At 37.7% G+C, this 18,695-nt stretch overlaps 1 protein-coding gene across 3 annotated transcripts in view; it reads left to right on the top strand.

Moving 5' to 3' along the window:
* Nucleotides 1-18,695, top strand: part of LOC110092187 (telomerase reverse transcriptase) — a 51,253-nt gene that overhangs the window by 20,589 nt on the left and 11,969 nt on the right. For all 3 annotated transcript variants that reach the window (XM_028695116.1, XM_020816611.2, XM_028695117.1), the window contains 3 exons: nucleotides 3,176-3,344; nucleotides 9,849-9,987; nucleotides 15,442-16,593. In XM_028695116.1, coding sequence (XP_028550949.1) covers nucleotides 3,176-3,344; nucleotides 9,849-9,987; nucleotides 15,442-16,593 — 1,460 coding nt within the window. The remainder of the gene's footprint in view (nucleotides 1-3,175; nucleotides 3,345-9,848; nucleotides 9,988-15,441; nucleotides 16,594-18,695) is intronic.

The raw sequence follows: 18,695 nt of genomic DNA, 5'->3' as shown, positions 1-18,695 counted from the left end.
ACTTGACTGTAGATACATTTAAGAAAATGAATAATTTATAATGTATTTCATACTAAACTTTTGCTCATATTAAATTCTACATGCTGAAAAGTCTATTTTTTTTCTAAACTAGAATTTGCATTTCTTACCACTGTGATGAGTTGTCTCCTCGATTTAACACCCCGCAACCTTTACGCTTGTATTTTTTCCTAAGTTAATGAAATACTTTATTGTTTATAGATCAAATTTACTGTAGCCGGGGTATAAGTGTCGACGCTTGGAGTGTATGCAAAGATTGAGTTAAGGGTAGTTAAGTAGATTGGTGATTAGTTAATTATTTAAGTCCCTATTTCTTCCACTACTGAAGCCTTCCTACCTTAGTTGCTCTCGGGGGTAGTTAAGTAAATTGGTGATTAGTTAATTATTTAAGTCCCTATTTCTTCCACTACTGAAGCCTTCATACCTTAGTTGCTCTCGGGTTATGGTTTGAGATCGCCCTTGGAGGAGCTCCGCTAGGTGCTGTGGGAGTTGATTGTGGTTGCCGGTCAAATCAATGCAGGAGAGGAAAATCAGGTAAGAAGAAAAAAAAAAAAGAAAAAAAAAGTAGAAGCATAGGAGAAATGGTAGTAGAAAGCTGAGAAGAGAAAGAAGAGGAAGAAGGCAATAGAAAAAAAATGTAAGGAATTTTGGTAGCTTATTTATAGATTTTTTTTGTGAATAAGTTTTGTTTAAGTACATTAGATGATTATTCAGGATATTCGTATTTTGGGGGAATTTAATTCCTAGAGTCATGTATGCGACATGAAAATTGGATGGTAAGTTTGAAATTGATGTAATTGTGTGAGTCAGAGAGTAGATCATGTGTATGGTTAATGAATGATTTGGGTTGGTGTAGATGCCCTATACGCATAAGTGGATGCGTAGTGTTCGACTTGGTGAGTCAGCGTGGCAAGGAGGTAAGATATGTATTCTAATAAAGTATGCAGGTTGATTGGGTATTGTTTGTATGCATGCATTCAAACTAGTTGTGGGTGACATGTGTCTATGTACTATTAAGCATTGGGTTTAGCCTAAAATCATGAGCCATATGACCATTCTATATGTAACTTTGTATAATCAATGATTCTATTATATTATGTTGCTATGTACAATTCTGTCATATGATGATTTGTAAGTTATGATTCATGCAGTAATACATGCTTATATAATGATACCTTTGACAATCCTATCAATCTACATGTTCTCACACAACCTGTAAAAGAAAAAAATAATGATTAGACCTTGACATCTTGACATGATACCTTCTGGAGATTGAAAGGAGAATTATGAAATGAATTGAAATCTATTTATGATTACGGATAGTAATATATGATGAATATATTAAAAACAATAGACAATTTATGATTTACGGACAATGTATCATTTCCATATTGAATTCATCTGGCTTAATGTGATGATGTTAATATTACGTTTAGCATTGTTCCTACATGTAGCAGTATTTTCACTAGTTACATTATAACATATTGTGCATAATTCCTGTTAAATGGTTACATGCAGTTTTTCTTACATTCACTTATTGATGCACATGTTAATTATGACTTTCCTGTACTTGGCTACTGTATTAGAGTTGGATATCTTTATAGGCGTCATAACTCACCATATTATTATTCTGGTTATTATTATAGGAAATGAGAATGATAAAGTTGAATCAGAATAGTACTAGGTTCAGTTTATCAAAGTAATGAAGTTTTGGATTGAGGTCAGTAGTCTATTAATAGTTATATGTTTTAGTTGGGCCAGAACAAAAGAGAGAACTTCCCACGGCCGCATATGTTAAGTGGGGCCAGAATCCCTCCCACATCTGCACAAAATAGATGGGGTTATAATATAACATATAGAGCCCTTGTATCATTTCAGAAATCAAAACTTTTCTAATGTCATTTAATGAATTGTGCAATAAGAATGTAATAGCTGATTAATTATGACTTTAAATATTAGTATGATGGTATATGAACTGCTAGAATTATCAAAATGAAATAACAATTCATGTGTAAAACCATACCTACTAATTATTTTCCTTTCTTCTTATAATTCTTGGAGAACATTTAGAACAACATTTTAGAACTTTTAGAGAACTGTCATGATGCAAAATTTTTTTCATTTATTTAATATACAAAGGAATCATCACAGAGAACCAATTGGTAAAATTTCAACTTTTTATATTCAAAGTGTCCAGAATAAAGCATCCTACATACACAAATAGTTACACGTTAAAAACATCGAAAAAGCACATTTTTGCCCATATCTTGTTATAGTTTTGTTGGAATTGAAATAAGAGACTGATGTTTATAAGTATACATTGTGTTTGATGAAACCATCAATGAGCCCGACGAACGAATTCAATTCCGTGGCCTTCAAAATTTTCTCTCTCCTCCTTCCTCTTTCTCTTCTCTTCTCCCTTATGTGGCAAAGTGAGGGCTGGGGGTGAGGGTTTGAGTGAGGTGAGGGAAAATGGATTTAGATATTTCTTTCTAAAACTCTATTTTTGATTTGTTGTTCTCCCTAAGTTGGCGATTTATCCCAAAATCCAGCTTTTTTTTGTAACAATATTATATTGTCAATATTTTGAGATAAATCGCCCAGTTAGAGGGTATGTTGCACCGCATGTTTATCTGCCTTAAGTCATTGCATCTTCTTCATATAATGCACGTTTCATGATTGCAAGTAGCCAAGTATCACTTTTGCTTGTTGTTTTACTTGTGCCTTAGTATATGTTTTGTTCACTTTTTTCTTTATTAATGCAGTACTTACAGGTTGTGAAATTTTGTTTATTCTAAGATATAATCCATATTTATGATGGCATGTTCATAATAATGCTATATATATTTTAAATTCCGTATGATATAGATGCTAAAAGGAATTCTGTGTAGGGTGATATCATGCGATAGGTTGATGATGACTTGAACTTGGAGAGATAATGTTAGATTAGAAGTTTTTACTTCCATCATATGAGAGAGTATTTATTCGTGATTCTACTTTTTGACTTGTGCTGATACGCCTTGCTTGATCTTGCTTTTACTCTGTTCATAAGTTCTTCAGCATTATGATTTTTTTTTTAAATATATTGTTTTATTCTCTTTGAAGGAGTTTTAAGTATAAGCGTCCTTACAAAAAAATAAAAATAAAAAAAATCCAGATATACTAAACAGGTTGAAGCCAACCAAGTCTGGTGCAATTTCCCTTCTGAACCATATTTTTGGGGTTTCTGCTAATGACATTGATTCACAAGAGCTCAATTCGAGTTTGAACTTAACCAAGTCAAAAGTGACCTGTTCTTGTTTCAAAGCATCCAACTCCAAGTGTTTGTAAGTCGTCATTTGTTTGTGTTTATTTTCATTTTAAGTTCAGTTTTAGCATTTAATATCCTTTTTAAGTTAAAGTTCAAGAATTTTTATTGGCCCTCTGTAACCATTTCAAACTTTCTACAGCATTATCGAGCATTAGAGCATTATATTTTAAATTTTGCTGATGTGCTTCATGTCGTGGTATAAGGTTGTCTGACGCCTCGCTAAAATAGCTGTTGACCTGTATACGGCAGTCTAAAGAAAACAAAAAAAAATTCATTTTGCGTACCTGCTCGACATCTACACGACGATGCCACACGAACGCCGCCCAAATCCCGTGGATCTCGCAAGTTGGACACCCGAGCGTCATTCATCGCACGTCGACAACGTGGCTTGCACGATCCCTCTGCCTCGTTAAAAACCGAGGAAATGAGAGAGCTCGGGCTCGCTCCCTCTCTAAGTTTCTCTCACTCTTGTTGCCTCTCCCGTTCTCTTTCTCTCATTCTCGCTCTCCCTCTGTCTCTCTTGCTCTCTCTTCATCCAGGCGGATCGGAAGTTATAGCAGTTTGATCGGAAGCAACGAGTGGAGCTCGCTAGCCGCAAGGGAAACTTTCTCCCTCTCCGCCTCCTTCGTTACTCCTTCGTGGCTGGTTCGACTTCGCACCTTCTCCGACTTTCCCTCCCCATTGGATCGGAAGTTCCGACATTTGGATCGGACGAAGACAACGGGAGCTCATTGCTACTCCGACTCCTTCGTGGCTTCTTCGGCTTGCTCCCTCGAAGGCTTTCCCTCCTGCAGGTCCGGAAGTTACGACATTTTAGATCGGAAAAACAACAGGAGCTCGCTGCCAGTGAAGGTAACTTTCTCCCTTTGCGCATTCTTCTTCGGCCAAATCCCCGAAATCTGCCGAACCAAGGGACCTTATAGTTAACACATTCATATTCGGCCTTCAAGGCTTTCAACAAAGAAAATTCATGAACAAAGGCATAAAGCCTACGAGAAACCCGATCCCCTATCGGTAAGTTGATAGGGTCAACAAGGTTCAATCAAATGGAAATGACCTCAAGTACACCCCGATGATGGCCGTGTTGAACGCTAATCTCAACCGGAGGGGTTCACAAATATTTTTAAATGTCCTCCAAGCTCCACCCAAAAATCCAAAATTCCATAAATCCTAAAATCCAGACATTTAAATTCGAAATCAAACCATCAATCACTCAAAGCAAAATTCATCCATCCTCCGCAACAGTTTGCCGGGGTGGACAAATCAAAATTTACTTCAGCTCACAAAGAGCTAAATGCCTAGTCGAAAATATCACTATGATCCATTCTCAAACCAATCTCCTGCCAATAAGGACGTGGTACGTGTCCTCTAACCGGCGGTTTTGCCGCCAAATGGCACCGCAGGATAAACGGTTATGACCCGGGGCCCTCTGAACCGAGTGGTTTTGCCGCCAAATGGCACCACGAAATACCGGTTATAGCCAGAGCCAATACGCTCCTTATTGACATCAAATCCTTGAGATATGAATCAATAGGATATGATCGATAGGGCACGAAGCCCTCTGTTAGCTAAGGTGGATTCAAATTTGTCCCCTTAGGCAAATATCCAACCCAGGTCTTCAAGGTCCCTTGGACGAAGCAACCCATGGCTGCCGACAAGGATCCTTCTGTCAGGTTGGGTCGACTACCTCCTCTGACTAAGTAGACCAGGGACCACGATGGCCCGGGACGACAGAACCATGGGATCTTGATCGGGTCCATCATCCATTCCCCCACCATCCGCTTTAAGTGCAAGATGATGCAATTTTTATTTTAAATATCAAATCTTCCAACCCAAAATCCAAAAACCCAATTGTTCAATTCCCCAAATCCAAACTTTTCAAATTCCTATGCCCATTGCTGCTACTATAGCCAGATAACACGTATCTCCATACGTATCTGATCGACGACTAACCTTAATCGAAAGTTCTCTCTCGTTATCGGGAGGGGTAATTAACTATAGGGGCTTGCGCCTATAAGAAACCAGAACTCAGATCATATAAGTCCTTGCAAAATGAGGGCGAAATCTCTGGGTAGTGTCTTATCTACAAATCCATCTGCCTTCCAAAACTTACCTCGGAACTTATTTAGTTAAAACTCCCTCGCCGAACAAGAAAAAAAGCGGCGGGGAGGCCGTGGCCGAATTTTCGGAGCCCACAATAGCTAGTTGTGATAAAAAAGGTAATTACAAATAATGCTTTTCCAGCTTGATCTTCATCTCTCGCTCCACATATAATGATTTTCAACGGGTATACGAACTAATTCTTCATAATTACTAGCAGAGAAACCTATTCTTTTCACTCTTATTAATATGCCACTGTAGCTACTTTTGTTAACCTAAGATAATATTTCATCAAATAAGAATACTATTCTGCTTACTATTATTTGTGAAAATAAATTTTTTTTTTTGTGAAAATCAAGAGAATCTATCATTTCATTGCAGATAAAAATATTGATCTTTATGGATAAAGTTTGGTTAATTCTTTTATGAAAAGTTTATTCAATTAATAAAAATAAAGATTTTAAAAATTATTTGTTAATTTTTATTTATTATAAGCGTTTCTGATGAGAATTTAATCTATAAAATTAACAGAATTTTTTTATCAAGCTAATTTTATTGCACAAAATAAGTGGGTACGTTTGTAAAAAGGAAAATTTGTAGTGGTTGTGGTATACCATTAAAAAGCAAGCAGATGCGTCTCTCCACGAACCAATCAAACTGCTGTTGACCAGTCCCATCGACAATAGTGTCTTCAATCGCCAAATGACGCATTGCTTCATTACTGTAACCCATTTCAACAAATCAAGTTTATAAATACATTAGAAGCATAACAAAAGAAACTTACACTTCGGTCTTCAAAAAATTTCTTGAAATCTCATTCATCTCGAGTGTTTGGCTTGCCTCAAGACAACCGATTGCGTCAGCTGAATCTCAGTCCACCTGCTCCAACTGATTGCACACCTCCGTCTCTTCCAGATTTCGCACGACCGAAACCCTACACACGAACTCCTCGCGTGTCCAAGTAGTCGTCTGCCTCTAACTGTACTCTCCAATGCTCCTGCGGATATGAAACTCCAAGCACCTGCCAGTCAAATAACAAAAAATGATTAGCGCCATAATAATTAATAATTAATAAAATAATTATCAATAAAAAATAATAAGTTGCAATGGAGAGAAAATAAAATTACTGGAACTGAAAAGAAGCTGCCAACCAAAAAGAATTAAGCTACACTAAATTACTCTACTAAAACAGAAAAAGAATAGATTACTGTAGCAAAACACGAGTTTCAAGCTTGTGAGCAACTGGAAATTAAAGTCTAGTGTTAAGTTAGCAAACAACTGTAGACTAAAAGACCTACAGGCTACAGTCCAACCTACCCAAAATAATTTATTAGGATATTTTCTAAGGGAAGCATTAAGCCCTATAACCAAACCCTTGGCATCCTAGTTTATAGTACTAGATTGTAAGACCCACTATTTGGTCACTTTTAAGTGAAGTAATATGTCTCACACTTTAGAGAATCTATAAATAAAATGCAATATCCCTAAAATTTCAACCAAATCAAAGCTACCGGACATCCTAATCTATAGGGTTAGGTGGTAAGCCCGATATGTTAAGGAATGAAATGTATCCTCCCTACAACCCAAATAAATAATTACATAATTTCTAAGGAAGTCATAAGAATTATCTAAAATTAAAAATGTCGGACAGCCTAGCTGTAGAGCTAGGTTATAAGATCCATCTTTGAGCAACTCATAAGTAGAGCTGTAAGTCTCACTCTAAATTAAACCTACAGGAAACTTATAAGGGAGTCGTAAGACCTGTCAACTAAATTCAAAATAATTGGCAGTTTAGCATTTAAGATTAAATTGTAAGACCCATCATTGGGTTACTTCTCTAAGGAAGCAGTAAGGCCCGTTCTACCCAAATAATTAGGCAACTTCTAATATGAGTCGTGAGATCTATTATTTTGGAAAATTTCTAAATGAAATATCAAACCCTCGAACAAAAATTAATGTGGATCTTAATTTAAAGTATTAGACTATAAGACCCACTTTTAGACAACTTTCAAAGAGAAGCTGTACGACACACCCAAATAATTAAACCCTCAGGCAGCCTTGTTGTAGAACTAGGTTATAAGTTCTACTAACAAGCAACTCCTAAATAGAGCCGTAAGACCTACTCCAAATTAAACTTACATGCAACTTCTAATGAGTCGTAAGACTTGTCAACCAGAACAATTGGCAGCTTAGCTTATAGGGCTAGATTGTAAGATTCGCTAATGGGCAACTTCTAAGTGAAGTTGTAAAATCCACACGTTAGGAAAATTGCTAAATAAATTGCAAGACCCTAAAACCCAAACAAACAAAATTAATGGACAACCTTGTTGTAGAGCTTGGTTATAAGACTCACCAATGGGTTACTTCTAATAGGAGCTATTAGTCCCTCCTTACGGGTTACTTTCAATGAAAGCTATAAGTCCCGACCCAAATTCAAACACCCGGGCTACTTCCAATAGAAGTCGTAAGGGTTTCTTCAATTCAAACTTTTGGATAACTTTTAAATGAAGTCATAAATCTAAACCAAACCAACTATTGGGTATTCTAATAGATGTAAATCCCAAAACCCAATGAAAACTAAAACTCAATTGTAACCACCTCAGTCTACTCGGGTCTTTGAGAGGAGCCAACCCATGGCTGCTAGTTAGATTCCCTGGACACTATGGTCAATGATTGTTAGTGTTGGTGGATTGTAACCTACAGTATACCCGGGATGACGGAACCATGGGATCTTGATCGGGTTTATGTCCATTTTTCCTCACACTTGAGACTAAAACATCTAAAATTTATTTATCATTAATTGAGAATTCTCTCTTACGTGTTAAGAGGAGTAATTAACTATGAGTGCTTGCGCTCATGGGAAGTAAGGACACATATTATTAAACCCTGACATTATTCTTAGGAAAAATATGATTAACTACAATATGATTAACTACAATCTGACTTAAAGAAGATGAAATCCTATGTCTGTAAAGCGAGATTCGTGCCGACATGCTGTTTTTCTTGAGCCAACATTTATACATTTTATTTTAGTTCTGTTGACAATGAAGGATCGATCGAATCAGAACGGGCTGATTGGAGAAGGCGATGTTTGTAGGTGGTCGGGCTCAAGTGGATGAGGGATCGAAAGATAAGCTGGGGTTCGGGTCTTCTGTATGTGCCAGAGAGACGAGCAATTCGGAGTCGAGGGAGCAGATGCGAGTCAGGCTCGGGACCAAAAGCTAGCACAGGGCCTGGTCGTGGGAGGAAGTAGCAGAAGTGAAAGTCGAGCAGGAGAGTAGGTCGGCTTCGGCTCAGCGTCTGACTTAGGGAGACAAGAGGGAGATCGTGGCGCTCCTGCGTGCAATTGAACAGAGAGAGCAGCGAGTGCTTGAATGTCGAATGGCTTTGCGACGGCTCCTGCGTGTTGTATATAGGAAACGAGAGGAAGTTTCGTTCGGTTGGGTCGTGTGTCATCACGTCGTTTGGTTGAACGTGCTTGAGGTGGGGTCAGGTTGTCAACTCCTGACAGGGATTAATATTAGATCCCTTCTGCTTTTTATTAAAATTTTTTGTTGTAATTTAAGGCCAAAATTTTAGTCTTGCATATAAATTTGGAACATTTAATAATCACATTTTTTGCAATTTGCTTGACATCTTGAATAAATTGTTAGTTGCATTTGCAGCAACAGATTCGTAACTTTCAAGCTATCATTTAACATTTATTGTGGCTCTTGCGGTGCTTAGCGGGGAGTTTGAAAATTTACCTGGAATTGTTGAAACAATTGAGCAAAGAGTATAAGAAAAAAAAAAAAGAATTGTTTTAAGCCGAATCTTAGTTTTAAAATTGTATTGTGGAAATTTGATGAATTGACACTTCAAGTACAAACCCGTAGGTTAGAATCTTGAGTGGATTGGCGTAGTGAGACAAAAATGTAGATGACCCTATTATTCATTATTGTCTTTGTGGACAACCGTAGAATTACTGACATGATCTTAGGATAGGATGTGGTGATCATCACATGCACTTACAACAGGATTGAAATCTTACCGATCATAAGGAATGCTGCCCACAGTGATGGAAGTGAGGCGACTAAGAAAATCAAGATTGCTAAGGTAAAACTAGTGAAGTTTTCTAAAACATTTTTGCAGGGATTTCTTTATGAATATCTATAATAATTAAAACAAAGGAAGACACAGACAGTCGTTCAGGGGTATTTACCTTCATATCGTAATAAGAAATTTTAAGAAGTACAAATATTGTTTATTTTAGATTTAAGTCATGATAGTTGATGTTATATTGTGAATTGTCAATTCTATTTTAGCCTGATCCACCATATTTAGGAAGTTTACTTAGATGAATTGCTTTGATTCTTAATGCTAGTGATTATCTTTTCTATTTTCCCTTTCGTTGGTTTTGATTATCAATGCTCGTTACCAGGCTTCATTCATTAATAGGCTTGTTCAAGGCTCTAATACGAAATAGCCAACGGTGCCAATACAAAAAGTTGCTTCGGAGACATTGCCTGAATCCGGCTATTAATAAGAACAAAGCAATTTGTGATGGATCCGAATTGGAGGTTTGAGTTCTTAGATATGTTTTTTCAAGCATGTATGTACTCAGTTCCTACTTAGCAGAATTACTTATTGTGAGTGATATTTATCCAGTTTTTGTAAATGAAATAAGGATCAGCTTTCCATCAATCTAAAATTAGTTTTCATCATTCTAAGATTAGTCTCTTCCTACTAAAGTTACCGTTTTTATCATTTCCGATATGCTCATTACTACCTTGTACTGATCTTTTAATACTGTTATCCCCTCATAAATTTTGAAACTCAATGTTTTTGGTTCCTTGAGTTGCTATTTACTTTGGAAATATGTGATATCAATAATTGCTTAATATTGTTGACCCTTTCCCGTAGCCAGCAAAACAGAATAATAATAAAAAAAAAAGAGAGAAATCAAAATCAAATCCTTACCTGCTCACTGCCATCCCACGTCGTATGTCGCGGACATGTTTGCGACACTCCTTGCACATCGCTCGCACGACCTCGCGACGTTTCATCGCACGACGGTCTCGCGTCGTTAAATGGCCAGAGGAATGAGGCCTTCGGCCTCTTTCTTCTGCTCTTGCTCCGATGACCACTTGCCATCGACCTGGTGCAAACTTAAAAGGGTTTAGGTCACCGGCATTTACCCCTTCATCAAGCCCGCCAAAGCTAGAAGCAAAGGGCAGAAGGCATACAAATCTTCTGACAAGTCAGTAAAGACAAATCTGATAACCCTTCACCAATATCTGCAGCACAAAGCACATGGCAGAAGGAATCAAACTCTCAGGGCTCTAGCCAAAGTTGTAGAATGAGCACCCTGGATGATATCTACTAATGTCCCTAAAGACTGGGGACATTTTAAATATTTATTTGAGTCTACATCGCACTGCATGTCGAGATCCCCAAATAAATATTTAAAATTTCATCAAGATACCACTATAAACTAAAGTGAGCTTGGTGACTAAAGAGAACGAATGGTGGCGATGCTATCAACTAGCGTCAATCTACAAAGACAGGATATCAACCATCTATGAATACATTCAAAGATCTATGGAGAAAGAAAATTAGTGTGATATCCAAACAAGTTTTGGAGATCCACTAAATGAAAACCCTAATGTGACATCTAGAACAAATATCTAGAGATCCACAGGGTCAATCAGCATGCAACAAATGTGGCTTGCTCCGGCCGCGTACCACATTTGTTGGGGGGCATTTGTTGACCCTTTCCCGTAGCCAGCAAAACCGAACAAAGAAAAAAGAGAGAAAAATCAAAATCAAATCCTTACCTGCTCACTACCATCCCACGTCGCACGTCGCTGACATGTTTGCGACACTCGCACGTCGCTCGCATGACCTCGCGTCGTTTCATCGCATGACGGCCTCGCATCGTTAAATGGCCAGAGGAATGAGGCCTTCGGCCTCTTTCTTCTGCTCCCGCTCCGCTCTTTCCCCTCCGAGCTCGCTCCCTCTCTCTCGCGCTCTCGCCTCCTCCTTCGTAGCTCACGACTTCGCTCCTCTGTCAACTTTCCCTTCAAGTAGGATTGGAAATTACGACATTTTGATCGAAGTCGAGAGCAGGAGCTTGCCGACCGTGAAAGTTGACTTCCTCCCATTTGCACGCCTCTCCGACCCCATCATTGCCGTTCGACTTCGTTCTCCTTTAAGATCGAAAGTTACACCATTTTGATCGGAGAAAGGAACGGGAGCTCGATAGCTGTGAAGGTAACTTTGTCCCTCTCACGCGCATCTTCGGCCAAATTTATTATTTTTAATTAATCAAATTTATAAATTAATTGTTATTAATTATTGTTAATTAATTACATCTTATTAAAATTAATTAATATTAAGTTATAATTAATTTTAAATTAATTATAACTTATTATCTTAATTAATTTTAATAAATTATTTTAATTAATTATAATTAATAAAAATGAATAATTAAGAATAATTGTTTAATTAATTAAAATTAATTGATTTTAATTATAACTAATGAAATGTGCCTCCCTCTCCTTGCCTCGGTCTTCGTGCCCTCCACCGCCGGTCCACTAGCCTGCCGGTCTCCAAGGTATAAATCTCTAAACTCAGATTTTTGTCCTCGACGTTTGCGGCGAGCTGGCAAACCCCCTACATGCTCACGTAGCGTTGTGGGGAGAGAAGCTAGTCCGACGCCTACGACGAGGCAGATAATCGCCTAAAGTCCTTCCTCGATGCTTGCGACGAGCTGGCAAAACCCCCACGTACTCACGTAGTGTTGTAGGGAGAGAAACCGGCGCGACGCTCGCAATGACCCAAAATCCTTCTTCAATGCTTGCAACGGGTCGGCAAACCCCCTACGCGCTCACGTAGCGTTGTAGGGAGGGAAATTGATGCGGTGCTTGCGGCGAGATGGTTAATCCCCGGAGTGCTCACGTAGCGCGAGGGGGATAAAATAATAAACAACAAAACAAAAATACTCTTAAAAGCTCACGTAGCGGGCGGGGATAAAAAAAATATGCGACCGCGGTGGCATTTTTTACACCTACCTGAAGCGCTCACGTAGCATCGAGGGGAAGGTTGCCTCTTGTTTTTCCCCTAAACGGGGGAGACGCCAGAAGGCTGCCAAAATTCAGATTGGAGATACCGTGGACTTAGCAGCATTTGGGCCTACATGTGAACAAATTTTGGACAGACAAGGACTTGCTTTGGACTTAAATAAACTTGAACTCAAATAAATTTGAAATCATAATACTTGAATTGATTGAACTCATGCGAACTACAAAAGACTTGAGACAAAACACAAGGGACCTGAACAAGATTTGAAGAACTGGAATTTGGATCACTTGGACTCACATTCAAGCAAATGCAATCAAACCTAACAACGACAATCAACAAGCATGAAGAAATGAATGAAAGCAACGGAGTTACCATACACTTAGCGCCGATATACAAACAACCATGAGCTCTTGTAGGGAGGATATCACAACATTCTTGTAACCAAAATCGAGATACAAGCAAGTACGTTACAAGACCTCAATGCATGCAAATAAAGAATGTATTAGACTTCTACAACAGTCCCTACAATGCCTGTTGATTGAAGAAGGCGACGTTGGAAATCAAAAGTGGAGGATTCGACCTTACAAATAAATGCGATCAACAAACCACCTGAGATTGGTGAAAGGTGGATGTGATGCAAGAACAATGGATCTTCTACAAACATTTTCAGGAGGTCGTAGTGGATACAACGGTCCCCTGCAAATGAATACTTGTGGATAACAACAGTGGGTATATCGTAAGCACAACGAACCACTGTGGACACAAGTATAGATATCACCTACGACAACGGTGACCAAGATCTACGAGTATGTCGGGTAAGAAGTACAAAGAGGGATCACCCCCTGGCAGAATGGGAGAGATGTTTGAACAAATTAGAATTAAACTTCCTGGTGTTCCAAAGTCTCTTCTTAGTTCTAGACTTAAAAAAAATGATTCTGGTGTCCACAAGCACCGAAAATAACAAGCATACTACACTAAAGACCCTGGAGGGAATTCTTTCCAAAGCAGTAGTCACGAACTTCAATGAAGTTCTTCTCGGTGAATGAGAAAAGGGGAGTTAACATCAAGATGAGGAGATGCCTCATAACATCAAGACCATAATGCCACCGGATCTGCAACACTTATACAAGCAGACAGAAGGCGTCTACAATCTACAACACATCGCCACCGGATCCGCAATGCTCGTACTAGTGGACAGAAGGCGTGTATAAGCTCTCAAATGAAATGTTGTATACTTAAATGACAGTTGCATGTACAACTACAACTATTTCAAAGAACCTCTGCATGTGCACCATAATTTGTATACACATAGGTACACTAAAAGGGAAAATGCAATCCTGACCTGCATGGGCCCCAACGAGCGTGTTATTGGTACACACGTGACGCATAGGGATGCTGCATGGGTCGATAAGTGAATTTAAGTTCGAACCCGATCCTTCTATACGGATCAATAGAAGTCGACATGGTTCGAACAATCAAATAAGTATACGGTGATGGCGACCGGTATATTTGTTTTATTGCATTCATATTAGACCTTCAAGGCCTTTAACAAAAGAAATTCACAAACAAAGGCACAAGGCCTACGAGAAACCGGATCCCCTATCGGAAAATTGATTTGGTCGACAAGGTTTAGTTAGTGAATGACCCCACACCCTAATGATGGCTGCGTTGATTGAAGATCTCAACCAGAGGGGTTAATTTCGGGCATTTTTCAAGTGTCTACCAAAAGTCCACTCAAAATCCAAACTCAAAAAATCCCAAATTCCAAGATATTTAAATTCGAAACCATCCATCAATCACTCAAAGCAAAATCCATCCACCATTTGCAACAGTTTGTCGAGGTGGACAAATTCAAATATAACTTCAGCTCACATAGAGCTAATGCCTAGTCGAAAATATTACTAGGATCCATTCTCAAACAATCTCCTGCCAGTAAGGACGTGATACGTGTCCTCTAATCGGCGGTTTTGCCGCCAAATGGTAACGCAGGATAAACAGTTATGACCTGGGGCTCTCTGAACCGAGTGGTTTTGCCGTCAAATGGCACCACACACCGGTTATGGCCAGAGCCAATACGCTCCTTATTGACATCAAATCCTTGAGATATGAATCAATAGGATATGATCGATAGGGCACAAAGCCCTCTTTTAGCTAAGGTGGATTCAAATTTGTCCCCTTAGACAAAAATTCAACTTAGGTCTACAAGGTACCCTTGGATGAAGCAACCCATGGCTGCCGACAAGGATCCTTTTATCAGGTTGGGTAGACTACCTCCTATGACTAAGTAGACAAGGGATCGCGATGACCCGGGACGACGGAACCATGAGATCTTGATCAGGTCCATCATCCATTCCCCCACCATCCTCTTTAAGTACAAGATGGTGAAATTTCTATTTTAAATATCAAATCTTCAAACTTCCAATCTTCAATACCCAAACCCGTGCTACTACTATATGCCAGATGTGTATTCTCTACGTATCTGATTGACGACTAGCCTTAATCGAAAGTCCTCTTGACAAAATTTACCCCGGAACTTAGCTCGTTAAAACTCCATCGCCAAAGAAAAACCACCATGCGCGGCGGGGAGGCCGGGGCCGAATTTTTGGAGCCCACAAATATTGATAATACTAAAGTGCTTTGCAATTTGAAATAACTTTGACGTATTAAGTGTGAACCTTAATATTGCCAAAGATTAGAACTCTTGCAGGAAAAAAGGTATGCACAAACTGTGATAATGATTCAATCATTTTTTTTTAGTTTCTTGATTGATTTTTCTTTTGATAACTATGATCAATATTCATGATGAGACGTTATGTATAGGCTGATGCATACCTTTAGATTCAACATCCATTGAGCTGAATTAATTATTGACATCACATTCTTTCAAATGTAACTTCTGTTTAAAAAAATTCTTTAGATGGTAAAAAGCTTAATTAAATGTGCTTTTGCAGCATGATTTAATTGATTCTTATTCTTCGCACAAACAAGTGGTCTCATTTGTTTGGGCTATAACCAGAAGCCTAGTCCCCAATGATTTACTTGGCGATTATATCACATGGAGAGCCTTAAGAAAAAATATTTCAAAATTTGTGAAGCTGCGTAGATTTGAAAGGTTTTCGTTGAAGCAATGCATGCACAAGCTAAAATCTTCCCACTACCCATTTCTATCAAAAATTGCCTTCTCTAATTGCTCTTGTGGTGGATTATGGAAAAATTATAAAAATTATCGGAAAAGGAAGAAGGATCTTAGAGCGTTGAGTGTTGGAAATCGGTCCCTGCAAAACAAACTATTCAGGTGCTGGTTATATTGGTATTTTTCACATGTGGTTGTACCCTTGCTAGGAAACAACTTTTATGTTACAGAAAGAGAGACCCGAAAGCTGGATGTCTTTTATTATCCAAGGCCCACTTGGAACAAATTGTTTAAAAGCACAGTTGCTCAGTTAAAAGGTACAACTTATGGTGTTTTGGATCATGCATCTTTGCATAAAATATTAAGTGAAAGGAGAATTACCTTAGGGGGAAGCGCATTTGGATTTTCAAGGGTTAGGTTTCTCCCAAAAGAGAAGAATGTAAGGCCCTTAGCAAATCTCAGAGCACCTTCGAAGTTCCAATTCACAGACAAGAAAAATGCTAGAATTCATGTCAAGGCAGTGAAAGAGCAAAGCAGGTTTGTTTGGTACAAGTCAGTTAATTCTTCTCTGCGAGAGCTTTATGTTGCTCTCCGATCTATAAAGGCTGACGATCCAAACAAATTAGGAGCTTCTGTGTTTGATTATAATGAAATCTACCGAAGACTATATCATTTTGTTGTTAAAGTCAGAAAGAGATCAGCATTTTTTCCTAAGCTGTACATTGTTGTTGCAGATGTAGCAAAAGCATATGATTCTATTGATCAGGATGTTTTAATTGATATAATGAATGATGTCATCCCATGTGATACCTATTTCTTCAAAAACTATTCCAAACTTGTTTGCGACAAGAAGTCCATAAAGGCCATGCCATATCGATTATGTTCTTATCATTGTAACAAGAAGCAGGACATCATGAAAATTGAAGCTTCAATCCAGCTAAATTCATCCTGTTGTGTCTTCATTGATAAGGTAATATTTTTCTCATCTTTAGTTCTTTATTTTGTATTTTGGGATTTACATTTGTATATTTTTATGTTAGAACAAGCTCTCATGTTCTGCAATCATTATGTGCACATAGAGATGATCCCAATCTTTCTAGATAGTAATGATTTAGTGCTTATTGACAATGTAAACTGAAAATATTCTGATCTGTAAAACAATTATTTTCAACTTAATGAGAATTCCATTTCAAACTTCTCGTTCCTTCTGGTGCTATTTCTCCATGTTGTTCTTCTCTTCTGAATAGTTTCCATCACTCGATCAAATTTCCTGTAGGAAAAGAGGTCATTTGTCTGTGAAGAGAAGATTATACAAAGGGAAAGAATAGAGTAATTATTCATTACTTGATGATCAAGAGAATGATATACAATATTGTTAAAGCGCACTTTAGGAGTAAAGCACTTGTTGCACCACTTTGCTGTGACGTATTGTAGCCTTGTGTACTAAGCTCTTGCTTAGAGCGAAATCCTAGTTTAGATTTCATAGTCGGTTTGACTTGTGCCGTAATAACAAGGCACTATCATTTTCTTTTTCTTTCTATTTCTCATAGTCATTGAGTCATTGATTAATGGATCTCCATTATCTTCCATTTGAGTTAGTTACTTTTTGGTGGTTCTTTTGCCTACGCTCATTCTATCACACTCAATTTTGACCCATTTCAATCAACCTGAGGTGTAGCAAGAAAGAAAAATACATACAAACACATTTCTCTCAAGACCCATCCTGAACTACATTCATCCGGATCGAGTGGGTAGAAAATTAATCTATTCGGACTATCCCAACACAAATATAGTATAACCATAGAATTATACCTCATAATTTCATGTTTGGAAGCAAGCACAATATATATCAAAATAAAGTACAGAGCTTTACTAAAAATTTCAAATAAAATTTTACATATCTAAAAGCTTTAATGTACATCTTATTAATCCGTCTTCTATTTACACCCCCAAAACTAAATACCCAAAACGATTATGCATACAGGGCATTCAAACTCCTACCTAAAGTCCCACTAGCTCCTTTCTCTTTCCTGCAATACATCAACCACTGAGCTAAAGGTTCAATGAAATACATAATCTTAATACAAAAATAAGAAGTAATTAACATGTTGGTGATAATTCAAACTAATATAAGAGTCATAAGCGATATAGATGTAATATTCAAGAAATTAAATAAATTGTGATAATCAATGCATAAAACTGTGTTATTTACTATATGAAATATTTCGGTTTTCTCCCATGTTTCTTATTTTATTCATGTACACTATTTTAGATAAGTCATATGATGTTTATAGGCTTTAGCATGTTCATGACCTCCCCTTCAAGGTTGGATTTACAAATTCAAATTTTTTAGAAGAGAGAGTCAGGTACCTCTCATACGGTCTCTGCCAAGGCTTATCTCATTAGGTCTTTTTGCCTTTTCTTGCGCAAGTCATCACTTGTTGGCCTATCCTCCATAATATGACTTTTCTCAATAACAATCAAACTAATATAGCAGACGCTAAGGATATCATGTAACAGTACACAATGATTAAGAATTTTGAACATTGTACATATAAAATAAATTCATTATGAACAAGTGATCATAAAATTTAAACTATCTTGTTGCCAGTATTTTCATATTATAATTAATATGAAGAAATATTATAAAAGTTAAATTTTTAAATTTGTTACTTCCTGTACTAAAGATTAGGTATCTTTCCTTTTCCAGGTTAGCATAATGAATTTGATCCCTTAGAGTACCTCGATCTCTCTTCCTTTTATAGATAGCCTAAATAATAATGATTTTAAAACTTATAAATAATTCCCAACTTAGAAATCAGTTTTTGATAAACCTAAAAAAAAAGAATTTACCTCAATTGCATTTCTTTTCATTCAAATTAGATTCTTTACCTATTCCCTAGCCTCTTTCCTTTTATTCCTTCTTTTTCCTTCCTTTCTTTCTTCTCTTTCTTTACCAATTTCTGAATTCGATTTTCAGCAGCCCCTAGACGCCCTCCAGAAAATAGCTTGCCCTCGACAAGCTACGGTTTCTGATACAGATGTTGGCTACCGGTGGAGGAGAAGAAGTGG

Source organism: Dendrobium catenatum, unplaced genomic scaffold (assembly GCF_001605985.2).
Source record: "Dendrobium catenatum unplaced genomic scaffold, ASM160598v2 fragScaff_scaffold_621, whole genome shotgun sequence".
Taxonomy (NCBI): Eukaryota; Viridiplantae; Streptophyta; class Magnoliopsida; order Asparagales; family Orchidaceae; genus Dendrobium; species Dendrobium catenatum.
The sequence above is the reverse complement of the archived record's forward strand: the minus strand, read 5'-3'. Positions and strand labels throughout refer to the sequence as shown.